We start from the raw sequence: 18,827 nt of genomic DNA on the forward strand, positions 1-18,827 counted from the left end.
GAACAGGAAATAATTGTGTGTGTATGTTTGTGAAAGCCTAAGTCTACTTTAGAGGAAACTGAACCATAGTTTGCTATGGTTGCCGAAAGGCACAAATGTCAAGGATTCAACTCATATTTCAGGTCTAATTGCTACATATCTGTTAGAGTTGATACCAGTGACCTGACTGAGGCAAACCCTCTGGAGAACTTGTGTTGGTTGGGGCAATGGAGGCAGCAGTGAAGGAAAAACCCTACTGCTGGAATTCACTGCTAAATGACTGCATTTTTTTTCACATCATATTGTACATCTCCATGTATATCACACGGCATCACAATGCGTGATTACAATTTGAGAGGACCTCCACTGTTTTAACTGAGAAAGAAAATATGAAGTCTTTTATCAGTTTTGGCTTTCAAGAATTACTGAATTTCTTCCTACTTTTTTTCCATTGCAGTTTGAGTTCATTCAACTACAATATAAAATTCACTGTGCCGGATATAAAAATGACAAAAAACCGGATCACACTTTTGCTGTTCTTCTTATCAGCTACTATGGTGAGTCTTAGGAATTTTTTCAAATCACTTCCAGTTTTAACAAGTGTGTACAGAATATAATAGAAATTATTAATATGGAAATGCAGAAGCAACTAATCTTGTGTTCAAATGTAGTTTCTGCACAGCAGGATCTTTCTCTACCTTCTGTTCTTTTAATTCTTGTGGTAAAGGAACAGAAATAGTATTTACCTCTGAACACAGCATATCCTTTGCTAGCAGAGAACTTTGCAGTAAGAGTTGACAAGTGACATATAAGCAGTACTATGCAGACCCCAGGAAGCGTGGAGGAGACGTCTATCGCAATTCAGAGGACATCCTCAGAACTTTTAATTTCATCCCTTGTAAGACAGTGGTGCAGTATTTCAGTCTGCAGCTTTGTTTTCCCATGAAGTTTAGTAGCTTCCCATAAAGTATGCAACTTCGTTTAAAAATGCACTTAAAACGTTCAGGTTTAGATCAAGAACCACTTTCCTGAGGGTTTTTATTATTATTTTTAATAACTATAAAAGTGGTTGTCATGTCTTTTGAATACCTTTTTGTATTCTGAGGATTGGCTTTATGGTTCAGAAGACTATACAGAAACCAGATAGCTCTAAAAAAGCCAAAAGCTTCAGTGCATACAGTATATGGAAAGTCTCTTTCATAAAGGATCATTTTGGGTCTGATTCAAATGCCTTTTAGACTAATATAGACCCCATAGACTAATTTAGGCTTCAGTATATTTTACTAGATTTTGCAAAAGCTGTTTATATGCTTCTGACTGTCTCAGTGCTTTCTATGCATTTTTCCATTATTATTTACAGATCTTGCAGATTGTTACTCCCCCATGCTTATTCAGGAGATATTTGTCAAGATTCAGTAGTAAGAAGAATTGCTAAACTAACCAGAAAAACACAAAATCATATTGTCAGTAATATGATTTGAAGATCATTTTCCTTCAGTAAAATAATATTTAAAATATAGTATTTTAAAATATTAAAGTTTCAGAAGTTTATATTGGAGTTTTATACATGACTTGCTTAAAAAAGTCTTTTTCCTCTTAGTTTTTTGCCACTGCTATACCATCTGAAGGGCATCAGAATATGACGGAGGACTTCACTCAACTGAGTGTTACACGGAATAAAATTATGACAGCACAGTATGAATGCTACCAGAAAATTATGCAAGATCCTATTCATAAGAAAGAAGGTAGAGGTTATTTTCTTATAAGGTTTTACAAAGACAAATGGTCAACAGGTATAATTACAGTAATTCAGGATCCTTCAGTTATATTTGTTTCTTGTCTTGGTAGCAATCATTTTTCAGGCTGTAACTGTATTTGTATAATTTTTTACAAACATCACTTTGGGATTCATGAAGATAAAGTAATACGTTATACTACCTGCCCATAGCACCACTTCTTATTGTAACACAAAGCTCTTACTTCTGGTGGGATAAGAAAATGTTAATTTAAATAGATATCCAGATTTAAAAATGATGACTGATTGATCTTACCACTTTATTTCATTTCATGCTCTTATAATGTCTCTGTCTCCCTGGTCACATCTGCCTTTAAAGATTGAAAGTATCGTGATAAACATAATTTTCCTGCTCTGAGGGTTGTGTTGGTGTCATCAATGCTTTTTTTGATAACTCATTCAGAGCTAACCTCAGTAACTCTACCTGTCCCTGTATTCACTGTTTCTGACTTCTGGAAACACTGAATGGCTTTTGAAGCATACTTTTACAATGAGTTTTTTTTCTCTACTGAAATGATTCTTTGGAGGAGCTGAATGTCTGGAGGTCAGAAATGGTTGGGAGTATGACAGTGTAAGCATATGTCCAGCCTGGGGCATCACAGCTTCAGAAGGATCTAGACAAATTTAGAAATTCTCAGATGAAAAGAGGAGGAATTATATGATGTTTGAAAAATGCAGCCCTTGAGATGGGGGTGCCTTTTTTAAGTCTTAGAAAAAAAAACTTAAGGAAGATACTGAAAACCTCTTCAAATTTGCAGAGTCAGTCAGTCATTCAGCAAGCCTTTTGGGAAAGGATTTGTTTATAAAACCCCAGCTCATTCTCAAGGGGCATTTATTTTAGATGTTAAAATTTGTGTGAGTGCAATGAGGCATTGAAACCAGCTCTTGAGGGATGCTGTCTCTGGAGCAGTTCGAGAAGTGTCTGTCCACAAAGACTGCTCTGCCTGAGACAGAGGTGCTGTGGCTGCTTCCCAGCCAGGCCTTCTGATGGCTTCTAGGACACCACTGTGTTTTCAATGAACTAGTAAACATATGTATAGGCTTGGTATACACCCAAAATGTAAACAAATTCAGTAGAATGGTCTTTGCAAGCTTAAGGCTCTTTGATGTGCATTATTTGGTCAGAACTGATTTAGGATTTTTTGCCTGCCCTACTCTAGATCTGAGGCTTGTAAATTGTAGATGTAGACCATTTCAAGGTGAATGATGATGGATTTTAAAATGTGTTCAAAGAAATGTATATATAGGGAACTGTTTCTATTAAGTGGCGTTTTAATTAACTGCTGCTAACTCTTACATTTCTGTTTTCATTTTTCTCCTTGCTGCAAGTGAGAAACTTACCTTTCGTAGTCTTACATCTTTCTTTTGAAAAGCTATTATGAAAGAAGGGTTGTTATTTTATTATCAGGTTTCTACTTGTTTGCAGGTCCTTACTGTAACAGGACGTGGGATGGCTGGTTGTGCTGGAGTGATGTTGCTGCTGGAACTGTGTCAGTACAGCGTTGTCCTGACTACTTTCAGGATTTCAACCCATCAGGTAAGTGTGCATGGGCTTTTACATCAACATATTTATTAATAAAATGAGGCTTTGCATGCTTGATGCTTCCTGTTTGCCCCACTCAAGTCACTAATGCTCCAGAATTTCAGTACTTCCAAAACCATTATTGCATTTTCCCTTTATCACATAGAAAACTGATAAGTTACTTATTTTCTTTTCTGAAACATGTCCTGGAGGGATTCTGAAGATTAGGAAATAGAAATCGAAGTTAGATCATGGTTTTTTTTCTTCCAAGAGATGAGCGCTTCTCTCTGACAGACAAGAAGAAATATGACTTAGTCTTTTACCTCAGTTCAGAAGCTGAAGTTGACAAGAGTTTCTCCCATGAGTTAATCTTTTCCTGTTTCTGTAGGCTAAACTTTGCATCTGTGAGCATGTGGAAAATGTCATAGAATTCCACTCTTGTCTCTTTCTGCTGCATTTCTCAGGGTCCTTTCATGCCTCTTTCTGTCTGATGATAGAAATCATTATGTGGTCCCAGAAACTTTCCAGTTTGATTTTTGAGCAGTTTCTCTATTGATGTTTTCCTGCCTGTCCAATCCTAATTTACAGCGGTAGGATGTCAGACTTCAGATTAGATCTTGGATGTTAAACATGCCATTTAAATATTCTTGTCACTTCATCTGGTAGTTCTCTAACAATTAGTGTGATATATTCTGATACTTACTGGTTTGGAGGAGGGAAATCTATTTGTTTTCTTAAGGAAAAACACATCATCAGTTGCCTTTGCCAAGCAAAAACAATGGCCTCTAGTTTCTCAGAATTCATAGTAACAAGCAATGTCTCTCTAGTCACATTAATAAAACTGTCATTTGTTTGCCAATCTTTCTTCATTAAATACTAGGCATCAGGAAGTAGAACTTCAGTGCTGACTGTTCTGTTTTTCTTTTTTGTTTTTCTTTCCCTCTACTTTGACTGTAGAAAAAGTTACGAAGATCTGTGATCCAAGTGGGAATTGGTTTAGACACCCAGAAAGCAACAGGACATGGACAAACTATACACAGTGTAATATCTATACGCATGAAAAAGTGAAGGTAGGAAAGGAATGAATCTATGTTACCAGTTTCAAGAAACAGATGTGAAAATTTTCACAAACTCAAAGGGCAGCAGATTTGAAGCATCATCAAAATGCAAAAAGAAGAAAGCATGTTGAATAAGAAGGATGAATTGTGCAAAACCCCCAACCCACCTGTTTGTCTTCTACAGCTGACGTCAACTGCTTGAATAATATGATCATATTTATGAGTATTTTAAACCACAGAATCACAGAATGATAAGGGTTGGAAGGGACCTCTGGAGATCATCTTGTCCAACCCCCCTGCTTGAGCAGGCACACCTAGAGCAGGGGGCACAGGAACGCATCCAGGCAGGTTTTGAATGTCTCCAGGGAAGGAGACTCCACAACCTCCTTGGGCAGCCTGTGCCGCTGCTCTGGCACCCTCACAGGAAAAACGTTTTTTTCTCATGTTTAGGTGGAACTTCCTGTGTTCCAGCTTGTGCCCACTGCCCCTTGTCCTGCTGTTGGGCCCCACTGAAAAGAGCCTAGTCCCATCATCCTGACACCCATCCTTCAGATATTCATAAGCACTGATGAGATCCCCCCTCAGTCTTCTCTTCTCCAGGCTAAACAAACCCAAGTCTTACAGCCTTTTAAGGGAGACGCTACAGCCCCCTGATCATCTTGGTAGCCCTCCGCTGGACTTGCTCAAGCAGTTCCACATCCTTCTTAAACTGGGGGCCCCAAAACTGGACACGGCACTCCAAATGTGGTCTCACCAGGGCAGAGTAGAGGGGGAGGATAACCTCTCTCGATCTGCTGGCCACACTCCTTTTAATGCACCCCAGGATATTGTTGTCCTTCTTGGCCACAAGGGCACACTGCTGGCTTATGATCAGCCTGCTGTCCAGGTGTAGACAGGACAGATAAATGTCTAGGTACTAGACTTCACTGAAAAACTAGGTTATTCAGAGTCATCTGCTGATAAGCAAAGTGTATGCCTTATAAAAGTAGACCTTTATGTTTTGCTCTGTAATTTTGAAGTAGGATCTAATTCAGCAGAACTGAAGGAGGTTGGCACATCTCAGAAGATGTGCTGAGTGCATGGGTTTATCCAATTAACTCATAGTGGCAGATTTTCAGCAGGTGCACAACCAGAGTTTTACTTGGGATAAATACACCTTCAAGGCAGCTTTGAGTTCTGATGGTTTGGTTTAGTTCCCCCACCCACCCAGTGTGAAAAGCAGAGTTAATATTTTCTTTTTTACTAAAGTGTAGGCAAGCAGTAGTTGAGTGGATTCACCACAGGATCTTTGGAGGCCAAAGAGAAGTAAATGGTGAGAAGTGTTAGATAGGGTTTGTTTTTTCTTCATGATTCTTTTCCTGTTTATGTCTTGTGTCCTGGCTCCCAAGTGCCATTTTTTTCAGTTTCTGCGATATTAAGCTGCTCACATGAATGGAAAAACGACAAGTTTATTTAAGTGAAATTTTGCAAGCATCCAAAATTTTCTCATGCCAGGCAGCAAAATGCTTTGAGAGAGTTATTTTCTAGATATCAGAGGTAGACTCTATGCACACACATACCCATGTGAGTATCTGTATGGATGATATTTTTATAGACTTCAGTTTATCTTGAAGATGCCCATCCAGTGACAGATTTAGAAAAACAAAAATAATTTTAAAAGTCTGGTAAACCTCCAAATGCTCTCTTTCTGAGATACTCTGTGATATGTGAGGATATAATGGGCAAAACTGCATATTTTGCTCCTCCCTCTCCCCAACTCTATGACCACTAATATTCTTTATGTTTATTAAACATTCAGTCATGGGAAGAAGCAGTAAACTGAAACTGTAAACGCCCAAGAACTATGAATATAAAATGCAGGTCAGGATAGACTGTAAATTAATTTGGACCTTATGGAAGAGAGCTCAGTAATAAATTGTGTCAAGAATACTGACATCTAGTAGAAATCCTAACTGCCTGCATCATTTTTGTCAAGAGTGCTTTAAGGTATTTACCTTGAAACCATATTGAGAAAAGGTGGTAATAGATGATAATAAGGCACTTTTGTATTGCTTTTTCTTAAATTATGAGGCATTGAATATGCTAATGGTAGTTTAATTCTGCTGGCAGAGATGCTATAATTAATTTATTCTTGCTAATATTTGGCTGGAAACCGAGAGAAGAGTATTCAGGCAGGAGTAGATCCATGCAGGTCTGTCTTTATGAATAATGAGCTAGTTTCCCTGAGGCTGTTTTGCCAGCATATTTCAACGCTGACATGCATCAGAAGCTATTGTTAAAATGGAATAATAGCTCTGAAGAAAGCCTTACTGTTTGCTACAGTTCTATTTGTTGTTATGTTAAACAACATTATCTTTTCACGCTGCTTGGAAGGCGGGTCAGATAACGCACAATAAATGTGACTGTTGTCTTTTGTTCAATTCTTATTGTTATTGCCCTCATCGGCAGTCCCTGCTGTAACACTGTTTCATGCCAGTTCTTAATTGTGCAGAAATCTTCCAAATCTTTAACGTGTACCTTTGCCTAAACTGGATGAAGTGCCATTATGTATACGTAGTCAAGCTTTAGGGCTTCAGGAGTAACCCTTGTTTTTTCTCACTTCCAAATTTTTTTGAAAGTTTCATTTAAACCTAGCACATTACTTTTTTAAAGTAAAGAAGTTATTGCATTTTTTTAAATAATAATTTGAAACATTCTACCCTGTACAAAGAGGTATCCTTGTCTCACCTTACAATGTTCTTAGAGATTTACTTGGAATCTTTTTATATTATTTCAAAATTCAATATAGGCAGCCAGCTGCAATTAGTCTATCTTAAATTGGAGTAAGTTCAGAGGACACATACAGTTTGGAGTGCATGAGCATTTGTATGCATGCTCTAATTCTTCCTGTAGAATCCAGATAGTTCTGCTTTATTGTGATAGTACAAGGTTCAACCTGAAAATCTTCATTTCCTTATGTGCAAAATTATAATCTAAGGATTTAATGAAACTGGAGAAATTTGTGAAGCAGATTCCATGACTGAAAGCAGGCGTTTGTTACTAGTGGACTTTTATATATTTATTAATACAAAGAATTAATGATAACATGTTGTATATATTTCAAATATTAGTTTAGTAGTTCCTCATTTTTACGTTTTGTATCTACCCAGATTTTCATAATTCTATAATTTGGCTGTAGGCTTATTTAACAAGACTGTTTAGCCTTCACTATTTTTGAGTCATTGTTAATTTTTTTCACACCCTTCTTTAAATGCTGAATGAAAGCTAAATTTCCAATACCATAATCATAGCCTGCTTTGAAGGAAGTATCTTTAAATGATGATAAAAAAAAACTTCTATGAGATAAAAATATATAAATTGATATAGTAAGCACATCTTTTACTTAAGAGTTGTGTTAATAGATTATTCAAGTCTCGGGCAGAAATGCACCCAATGTAGTAGCATAAATAGCCAGATTTATGTAAATACTCAGAAAAAACAAAGCAGTATATATTGAAACTTAATGTTTTAACTGATAAGAGGTAAGTTCTAGTGATATTTTCAAAGAATCTGTTGTGCATCTAACAGAAATAGATTCTAGTAAGACGTTGATTTGCAGGACTGTAGACTTGACTCATCATTATCTGTAATGTTTTTATTTTCTTAATCCTATTATAGTCATTTTATGTGCAGAAGAGATGTATAAGTATGTGCTTTATCAACAATAGTTCTGTATGCATCACAAGCGCTTGGTTTTGTTCTTGAATTGCAGACTGCTCTGAATTTGTATTACTTGGCCATCATCGGACATGGTCTTTCAATTGCATCACTTCTGATTTCTCTTGGCATATTCTTTTATTTTAAGTAAGTATATTTAAAAACCTTTACCAAGTATCAGTGGTTGCAACAATCCTAGTTTCAATACTTTGAAACACCAGCTATCCCAATGAAATTAGATGGAGCAAGAAGGTGAAGAAAGTCAGTATATTGGTTTGTTTGTTCTTCTTGAAGAACATTTGAGCAGTGTATCACCACTGTCACAACAACTTGCAATATAATGCACAGGTCTTTTAAAATTACTCTTCTTATTACTTCACATGTTGTGAACTTTTCTTTCCCATGGAAGACAACTGTCTCTCTGGTTTTTTAAGAAGTTGATGAGGCTTAGTATAAAGGTTGAAACCAGGAGTGTTGCCACACGAGCAGAGCTGAGGGAGACTAGTTGTTCTCTGTGCCAAATGCTGCACTGCACAATGTACGCTTTTCTTGTTAACCTGCACTAGTTTAATAATTTCTGCATAATTTTTCATTGGATAATGTAGATCTGCTCTACAAGCTTACCTATTTCTTACTGCTATGCCCTCCACCTTTTATTTTTTCCTAATATTTAAATATGAATAGCAAATACACCAGCAACTGTGGGGCTAGCTCAGATTTTGTTTTTCTCATGCTCTGGACTTTGATTAGGTAGGGGTAGCAGATATCTGATAAAAAATTATCATTTTTTAGTCACATTTGGCTGAATATAGTGTTTCCAATTTAGGTATGCATTATTTCCCCAGGTTCTGGGACATTTCCACAAATCCCAAACAAACCACAGTGTTGCAACTTTGTAGCCTGTATTTATGAAATTCAATATTCAAGATGACTTTTCAGCTTTTTTTCTGGCTTCTTTTCATGAGAAGAAATGGAAATATTTGTTTCTTAATCAATTTATTTGCATATGACCTATAAAAACAATACTTACAATTTCCAAATGCAGTTTTCCTTCACAAAATCAACATGTGAAAAGGCACTGAGTCCTTATAAGAAGCTTGATTTTGCATAAAAAACGGCTATACTGTTGCTGTAAATGTCACAGGAAGTTTAACAGACTACAGTGACAGGAAAAATACTTTCACATAGACTTCTCAGGACAAAACAAAAAGATCTGGAATACGATATGATTTTAAACGTTCAGAGACAGCAAAGCATGATTTGACTGTACTATAATATAAAAACCAAGCCCATTGTATCTTGGCTTCTGGCACTTACTGCAAAAGCAGGTGATCTGTTTGGCTACCGCTATAACTGTCGTGTTTGTCCAACCCTCCAGGGTTTTTTTTTCTCCCTCTGGTAGAAGGATCATCTCTCCTCAGAGAACCACATGGAATTAATCCATACCCACAAACCACATTTTCTAGACTGTGGCTATGTTGGGATATAAAAGGAAATTACAAAATTTAAAGCAAGCTAAAGAAAGTCTTCCAGAAGCTGTTCTCTTGGGATGTACAGTTCCTCCAAAGTATTTTTAGTACCAGAAGGGTATTTAAGGATCTAGATTAATACCAGGATGTATTATGTATCAGCTGAAGCTTGTATAATTATTCATAGATTTAACAGGTGGGCTTTTTTCTTTCCTATTGTGTGTAGGTGCCTTTGAATTTGTCATGTTTCCAAAAAATTTATTCTGTTGGTCGATTGATAGTTTCCAGATGATACTTGCCAAACTGCTGACCATTACAATATCTTTAGGTTTGACTAGAAATGGGTGCTTTTCTCCATAGGAAGAATGGCAGGTTTTTTTCAAATCTTTCCAGCTCTTCAGGTATCGTCTATTCGGGGTCTGAATGTTGGGGGAGGGGGGGGGTTTGAGATAAAAATGTTTTTGTGCATTTTATTTTTTTATTTGAAATTCTGTTTTTCTTCAGAAAATTGTCTCATTGGAAATACGTGTCCATTCTGTGACTTGTGTTCCCCAAGTGGATTGGAGTTCTTGGTTTAATAGCATAAAATGGGCTATAAAGTTGGAACTCTGATCTTCCTCTCTGAAAATTCACCTATGACACATAAAAGTAACTTCTTGCAGTGGCTCTGCTTTCTTGTTCTTTACATACTCAAGATCATACATGGGTTTATTACAAATCTTCTGTTAAAATAGTTGTATGGTTTTCATAATGAAAAACAAGGCAAGAGAAAAGTTAAAAAAACCCAGTGAATGCAGAGAAAGGGGAGCTATAATTTGAAAGATGTCCCCCCAACCCAAACAAAAACCAAATGAACCAAACAAAAAAAGCCCACCTGAAATAGAGCTGTTGTTGATCAAGAATCATGTCAAATTCTATGACAGCACTCAGAGAGAATAGCAACACTGAGCTTAAAGCATGGGCAAACAACTGAATGATAGATTGATAGAGAGCTAGGAGGTTCCTAAGTCACTTCAGGTTAATTTCAGCCAAATGGATAATTCCCCTTAGGTGCATATGTGGATCTCACTGGTTGAATTTTGCAGTATTTAAATACCTTAAAAAATTAGATCTCAAATACATCCCGGACCTTTTGGAAAAAGTTACCTTTTTTTTTCTTTTGGAGAAGTATTGGAGAAATTAATTTTCCCTAATGCCCAAGGCATACAGGAGTCAAAATAGGAAGGAAAGTAGGTAATTTAGCAGGAGGTCTGTTTTTTATTTTACTGCACATGGTAGGTCACTGAAATCTTCTTAGATTATCATTATGATAATTAAGTGATTAAAGGATATTATGTCATTGAGGAAAATAGAAAAAGGAATATAGGAAGGGTAACAGAAGAGGGAGGGTGGGGAGGCTGAGGAAAAAATCCTTTTACTACCAAAAACAGTCTTCGTTTTTAAATGTCATCAGTCTTGCTTTCTTGTTTCTTGTCCGGTGATGCTTTCAGTCCTTTTATGCATGGGTGGAGGTGGGTGTGGATGGGTGTGTCTGAATATTCAACAGGAACAGCTGCTGGATGACCCTGAGAGATGGCCCCATTAGCTGTACGTGCTTTTCCTTGCCTGTGCATTGAATCTTAACAATAAGCAGACAGAATTCCAGAGTTCTTTGGGACTTGTTTACACAAAGCCCTTAGCTGTAACCTAATATTGCCTCTCTTTTCATATATAAACACATAGGGGAAAAAAAAAACAACATATAAAAGTATGTTTTCAAAGAACAGGAAAAACTGCATATTATAGTAATAAAAGTTTTTCCTTTTTTTGGCCATTAAATCAAAAGACAAAAATAAAATTTTAAAAAGCTGAATGGAATAATCTTTACCACTTAATTCATATGCAAATCTGTTCTGTATTTTGGACACTTTCTATTTTCTTCAAGCAAATAACACTTGGCAACCAGAGGTTCATGTAGGGTAGTTCCTTGTGCTGCATGGCAGCGCTGGTTTCTAGAGTGGTTTCCTTCCCCCGCATTTAGTGACATGAGTCTCAGGGCTCCAAGGCTTGACTTGCAGAAACTCTGCCTGATCCATGGTATTGCACTGTGCATATCAGAACCTGTTAACTTATTCCACTTATCTGTGGCATGCTTCGTACGCTCATCTTGTGGTAGCTGCAAAGAATGCAATCAAGAAGTGCAATCTCCTCTATAGCCAGTGTTTTTTGACTGTCTTCTGTTCAGCGGGGGTCATTTTGCTTCTTGTTTCACCTGTCACATTCTCAACAGTTTTCAATATACTCCTCCAGCTTTTGTGACTATTACGTATCTGTATTTCTCTGTTAAAATATAAAGTTCTTCTCCCTCCTGCCATCCCAAGGTAAAAAGGAGTCACCAATGTCCACCCTTTATCTTTTCTTCCAGGCATGCTATTTTAAAAGGCTGGAAAACTTGATTTTTCCACCCACCCCACCCCGTATGACAATTTAGACTTGTCCCCTGGTGACCTTGTCAATATATTTCTGAATTCTCTAACAGTGAAGAGCAGTTGCACGTGCAAGTGATAGATTTTCCTCATCCAGTTAGTAATTTCATTTCGTCAAGCAACTGCACTCTACATTGCTGACTCTAAAAGGGAGGGAGGGAGGTAGGTGCAGTTATAAAGCACAGACTCTCTACAGCACAGGCTTCAGTAGGTGCTTCCTCCAAATTAACCAAAGAGTGTTTCCTGAGAGTGACCACAGTGCCACAGTCTTCATCGCTTCTTTTTGCATGTGGGGTGTGTTTCTCTGAGCGACGCTCGCCCTTCGAAACTGGGCTCTGCTCCTGACTGCCGGAACTGACGGGCTGTATGGCTCTGATCGAGTCGGTTTGCTCAGATGTGCTGCGCGCCCCCTAAATTAAAGCCAAAAGAATAACTTTTACCCAACTTTGTAAAGTGATCATCTGCTTTCATAACAAAATGGATGATACTTGCTCTTTTGGGAATTCTAAGCAGTAAACCTTAATATCACAATGATCTGAATTGTTTATATATCCATATAGGCTTTCTACCTTCTTTTGTGTTTGCCTTTAAAGCTGGATTTCTTTGGAAAAACTTGAATGAGAAGCACTCCTGTCTCTTGGAATGGCACGAAGTTAGACCTGCTTTCTCTAGACAGAAATTTGCTGTGACGATGTTCAACTTCTAGTATTATTTAATATTATTGAACCTCTGTTTAAAAAAAAAAAGAAAGCCCTTGCAAAGATATCTTTTATTTAATTTTATTGCAAGATTAAAATCAAACCTTGAAAATTAACACAGTTAAATGCAGTTATGTATTTCTTTTTGTAATTCTCTTCTATATACTGTTTATAACTTAGTTATATACAAAGTCGAGGTAAGATTTGAGTTATTTTACTTATTTGGGTATTTCTCTAGCCATAGGATTAAGGAAGAAAAATTGCAAGAATACTGGTAAAAGAGAATTATCCTCAAAAAAATCTTAACAGCTTTGGGTAAATGGAAGCATAGGGTAAGACAGCTTCTTCGAGCTCAGTTATGATAGTTAATTGGGAAATTCTTCAAGCACTAACAAAAAAAGAGGTCTAAATCTTCTGAAACATGTTGTATTATTGCTTTTCAGATCTTTTTTAGATAGCCGCTACAAAGCAGGTCCTTCACTGTAAACATATTGGAACTGAATGTACTTGCTTTGCCTCCTGTTGGTCTTTAAGGGAAGGTGTTACCTTTCACATCATTCTATTAAACTTGGACTGGAGCTGAAGAAAGGGTTGATGTAAGACTTCTTAATAAAATAAAGAGCTCTAGTATTTCAAAATTTCACAGTTGTCCCCAAGTACTCACAGTTGTTCCCCTGTGTATTCATTTGTTCTTGTTTCTCTTTTCTAGGAGCTTGAGTTGCCAAAGGATTACCCTGCATAAAAATCTGTTTTTCTCTTTTGTTTGCAACTCTGTTGTAACAATAATTTCCCTGACTGCAGTTGCCAACAATCAGGAGTTAGTTGCAAGTAATCCAGTAAGTGAAAGTATATTTGGCAGCCTTGTTGATTTGTATGTGAAAAACTTCAGCAATGCAGAAGAGAGAATGAGACACGAATACCTGATGAAACGTTGTATGTAGTGAGGTTAAAATGTGCAGTAACGACGTATCCGTGTTATGTATTACAACAGATGTCTAACAATGACTTGGGCATTTCACATTTGAGGTTTCGAAATAGTAAAAACTGCTCTTCTGAATTTGTACAAATCACTTTTGCACTGAAACAACTGCAAGAAAGTAGCCTATTCTTGATGATGTCAGTGAGGTTATGACAGTTGAATTCACCAAGGAAAGGCAGTAAAAAAAAAAAAAAGCTTTGGAGTGTATCTTGGATGTCAGCTACTTTCCTATGGCTTTGACTTTCCCATTTTAAGTTGAAATGAGAAGGATTTATTTTTTTTTTTTGTGAAGGGAGATAAAGCTGATCCTTACATTCCAAAAGTAAAAAGCAAAGTAAGAAAGCCGTCCATTTGGGTCCGGTTTTTCTCTCTCTCATTTCCTGATAATACTGGGGTAAGTGTGAACCAGTAGCCTCTCCCAAAAGGCTAGGAGTTATATCAACAGAAGAGCCTGAAAATGAAATACATAAACAAATCCCTAACAATGGTTTTATTTTTATTTAGACCTGGAAGATAAATTTAAATTCTGTGAAAGTTAGGGCAAAACTCCAGAAGCTGAACCAAGTAAAAAGATAAATTCTCTTTTTCCTGTAAAAGCTCATCAAAGCACTGGAAAATAGGCTTGAGGTAGCTGCTAATGATCGTCATTGAATGAGTTACGTAGCAGAACATGGTAAAACGATATTGATTTTTGGTTTGTTTTAAGCTAAGTGCCAGAAATAGATCAATCAAACACACAGCAACTTCAGAAGAGAGAGAGGAAAAAAAAGAACTACTCTGTCTGAATATGCAAGTTAGCTATTGCTCCTGTTTCACAACCTCGCGTTTTCGTCTGCACAATAAGTTATATTATCACGTTTCAATCAAAAATATCTTTTGAATGAAGCTGAATATAAACATATGCCAACAAGAGAGCTTCCTTTCAGAACCTGCTGTGCAAGTTCTCAGCTGGCCCTAAGTGCAGTTACGACTAGGTTAAAATTGGAAATATTGTAAGCATTTTAAAAACATAAATTGTTCTCCGTAGTAGTTATATGTTGTGTTTGGTAAAACTGAGAGGGAATCACCCACACCAAAGTACATTTCTTCGTGCACTTACCATCAGATAATTTGAGGATTCCCTATTGATTGGAATGGTCAAATGTGGCAATACTTGCAATAAGGGAAAACATCATTACAGCTTTCTGCCATCATGCGTGAGGATCTTTAGGTCCTCATGTTTGCATAATAAAAATGCGGACTCAGTTACCAATTTTTTTGTCACCATAAAGTATGGAATTTTAATACCATGAAAATTCTCTTTTTAAAAAAAAAGTAATTGTAGTGAAAACCACAATAAATACGAACATTTGACTCTAGCAGTATTTTTTTCTGTTTTGCAAATAAAGCTCTGAGATTTTTGCAACTTAAAAATTCATATTATACTCTTCTTTTTTCTACAGGTTAGTTGCAAAGTGTCTCAGTTCATCTACCTGTACCTGATGGGTTGCAACTACTTCTGGATGCTGTGTGAAGGCATTTACCTGCATACCCTCATTGTGGTGGCTGTTTTTGCTGAGAAACAACACTTGATGTGGTATTACCTTCTTGGCTGGGGTATGCGATTTCACCTTCTGTATTTTCAGGGCAATGCAATCTCTTACTCTTTTTCATGAGAATTTGAACATCTGTCGTTTTGCTTCTCCGAGCTGGTAGCTTTGAACAGCGATGACACACTGCTCTTCTTTGTCTGTAGTGTTTTAACAGGCTTACAAATGTTAACGTAGGAAGTTGTATGTACCTCTATCTTTGCTGAAAGAGAGATTATGCTTCTCTGGAGTCAGGAAGCGGACTCCTCCTTTGTACAGAGAAAATAGTCTCCTATTATAAAAAAGACATTAAGAAGTAATTATTCATTGTTCCTCATCTCGGAGATGTTTATTCAGGAATGAATGTTTGTTTTCAGAGGAGTCTCGCCACGTCTAGGGTGGAGGGTCAGAACTGAGTTAGAGGTGTCCAAGGATTTATTTTTCCAGCAGTTCCATTTGACCTGTATTGTTCACTAAGCAAATACAGAATAGCTGTGGCTGAAGATCTCAAGTAATATCAGTATCAAAACTAACAAGCCAAACCTGGTCATTTCAGATAATGCACACAGCATGTTCACAAAGCGCAAGGGAGGACTTTCTCCTCAGCTCCAGTCGATTGGCACATTCAGCTATAACAAGACTTGGTAGATGGGTCGCTAGCTGTCCCACTACAGACACAACTGAGACGTGGTTGAAAAGATCATAGGTGCTCGGCAGTTCCTGAAAATTAGTTACCACCCAGGGCATCAAGGACCCCAGATAACTAATTTGTTTGGGTTTTTTTAGATTTTGAATTCAACTTGATTTCCAGAGTCTGTTTTCAAAAATTTTTTTGCAGGTGACCTTGTTTTCTGAATACCCAGCAAGTATCAGTGAGGACATAATCAACATTGATAACCATAATGCCAAAGCTACGGTCATATATAGAATTACCTTTTTCATATTACTTCCCTATTTAGCTTTATTGCAGACTGCAGTCTGAAAAACATCTGTGTTAATGAAAATTGTTGCATTCTAAAAATTTGTAATTTGATCTGCCTTTTCTTTCTGTGTGTTAGTCTGGATTTCCTGGTAAAACAATGGGAAATAAGGTTTCATACGCTCCTCTGAAAGGTATCTGAGAAAACAGAAACAGAATTGGTCCCTGTTACTTTATTTGCTCTGCAGGTACATGGCTTGAATTAGGTGAAAATAGAGAAGATTCTTGCAAGAGATGCAAGTTTACTTAGTTATTAGCCAGGTTTTTATACATAAGAAAACATTGTTTCTTCTTCACAGGTTTCCCACTGATCCCTGCCTGCATCCATGCCGTTGCTAGAAGTCTGTATTATAATGACAAGTAAGTAGCATCTCAACTTGCTGTGCAAAAGTGTTGTATTTTCTTTAAGAGGAAAAAGAGGAATACAACAGATGGTAAAATGCCAAACTTTTTTACCTTCCCTGTTTGTGTTCTCTAGTTGTTGGATCAGCTCTGATACTCATCTGCTGTACATCATCCATGGCCCTATCTGTGCTGCTCTGCTGGTAGGCATTTTTCAGATAATAATTTGTTTTTCTTATTTTTCTGGCTGTTCTGCGGGGAATTATAATGTTGGTAAGAGCCTAAAGCTAACATTTAGAGGTCACTGTCATTCGCAGGACTCTTACTTAATCCAGTAGGTGCCTTAGACACACCAGATACACAAGTCTTAGCCTTATTAAGGAGCTGTACCCCTGGTCTTTGGACAAACCAAGGACAACAATTAACACATCAGGTTTTGCAATGTTGATTATCATTCCACTTAAACGCTAGTAACAAGGAAGGACTAAATATTACCTGGAGTACTGGAGGGACACATTCAAACCCTTCCTTTAGCTGAGAATGCTTTCTCACTGCCCAGGCTATTTGCTAGGATGACTCTACTACGAGCATCGTAGTGTCACTGTGCTAAAGTGGCCAAACAGGCACCGCACTGGGCCTCACTGAGGTTCAGAAAGACGGCTCTTGAATGTCAGGGCTGGCTGGTGGGAATATGGGATGGAGAGAAACTAGAGCAGGCCCTTGGGAAAGAACCAGTGAAAACAGTTCTGCGAGTATCTGTGACTGCCCCTGTTGTGACACTAATCTAGCAGTGTGTGCTTTGGCCACCAGCATACTGCAACTCCTCTGCTTCATTAGTCCGCATGAACTCTTGGAGTGCAGTGTTGTCTTACCCTCCAAGTTAATATCAGCTCTATTACACTAATGTTTCCTACTGAAGACGTTAAATTCTGGGTAGGTAACTGAAGACTCCACTGTATAAAAATCAATGTTGTACTTCAGTTATTCTAGGACTTAATATAACCTAAGAAAATCAGTCAATAGATTATTGCTAAATAGAAATAGGTGCATAATAAAAAAAAAATACTAGTATGTACCTACTTACACAACTATCTCCATAAGTAATGTCTATGAATGTGTAATGCAGAGAATGCTGCAGAGGCATTCTATATGTGACCAGAATTAGCTGCTGACTATATATTACAGTAATCTCTTTTATTATAACAGAAACTTCAAACTGAGCTGGCAAAGGTATTGTATATATGTCTGCTGACTTTTTTTTATGGCTTTTCGTTCATGCAAGGAAATTCATAATGGATGAAAACATTAAGGAATTTTTTTGAAATCATTTCAGTTCCTGATTGACGTGAACTTCCTCTTCTGTTAAATTGTTAATGAATATTTGCGGAGGGCATTCTGTGCATAGAGGATTCTCTCTGAAGACCACTGTGTAAATCCTATGGTTCTTGGGCCTCCCATTTTCATCCACAGTGAAATTAGGTGGTGAACTTATATTTTTGAAGATTGTGTTGATACCGTGATGCATCAGAGGCAGTCCCCATGAAAGTAGTGAGACTCATGGTCCTTGGGGTGTGAATTATTACTGATAATCTCTTGTCCTGTTCTGCCATATATATTCATGTTAAGACACTTCAACTGGTGCTCTAATCTGTAAAGTTAAAACTAATTCTAAATTCTTTCAATTTTTCTTCTCTCTGATTTACACAGAAGGTTTTCACAGAAAGGGTTAGGAAGTTTTTGCTCACTTCAGTAGCGCTGTATTTCACCCAGAAAATGTATGCTATTCTGCATTGCCTTGTGGGTTGCTACTTCTTTTATCCAGGTGTCTCTTCACAGATATATCACTTAAGTAAAGCTCTTTAAAGCCGAAATACCATTTGTTTTAGTCAGAGCTTGCTTAAATAACTACAGAAGAATTTGTGTAAAAGTTATGAGACTATACCGTCTTCCATGAAGTGACCTCATTTTAGGACGCAAGATCATTTTCTCCTTCCCAGCAGTGGCCTCCACAAAGTCACACTGAAAACAGTGCCAGGACTCATACTGGTTTCAAATGTATTGGATCAGGCCCAAACTGTCAAGTCTTCTTTCCATTCAAGGCAACGCTAAGAATGTCCTTTGATTTTACTGGAGGCATAAAGATCGCCTCTGTGGGATTGGTCTGGGCAGAATCTTTGTCCATTCGGTTTGCATTTTATAAATATGTATACCTTTTGATATTCCTGTATTTTTCATGAACTCACTGAAGGTGTTTCTCTTGCATTTTTCTTGCCTCGG

The 18,827-nt window shown here is 37.3% G+C and overlaps 1 protein-coding gene across 1 annotated transcript in view; it reads left to right on the forward strand.

The window, feature by feature from the left end:
- The window catches only part of CALCRL (calcitonin receptor like receptor), a 68,322-nt gene that overhangs the window by 35,074 nt on the left and 14,421 nt on the right, over positions 1-18,827 (forward strand). Inside the window, exons 2-10 of the mRNA XM_064452039.1 lie at positions 437-536; positions 1,580-1,724; positions 3,201-3,311; positions 4,254-4,366; positions 8,106-8,197; positions 13,392-13,518; positions 15,104-15,257; positions 16,508-16,568; positions 16,687-16,753. Of these exons, the coding sequence (XP_064308109.1) occupies positions 486-536; positions 1,580-1,724; positions 3,201-3,311; positions 4,254-4,366; positions 8,106-8,197; positions 13,392-13,518; positions 15,104-15,257; positions 16,508-16,568; positions 16,687-16,753 (921 nt within the window). The 5' untranslated portion in view covers positions 437-485. The remainder of the gene's footprint in view (positions 1-436; positions 537-1,579; positions 1,725-3,200; positions 3,312-4,253; positions 4,367-8,105; positions 8,198-13,391; positions 13,519-15,103; positions 15,258-16,507; positions 16,569-16,686; positions 16,754-18,827) is intronic.

This window comes from Phalacrocorax carbo, chromosome 5, assembly GCF_963921805.1.
Source record: "Phalacrocorax carbo chromosome 5, bPhaCar2.1, whole genome shotgun sequence".
Lineage (NCBI taxonomy): Eukaryota > Metazoa > Chordata > Aves > Suliformes > Phalacrocoracidae > Phalacrocorax > Phalacrocorax carbo.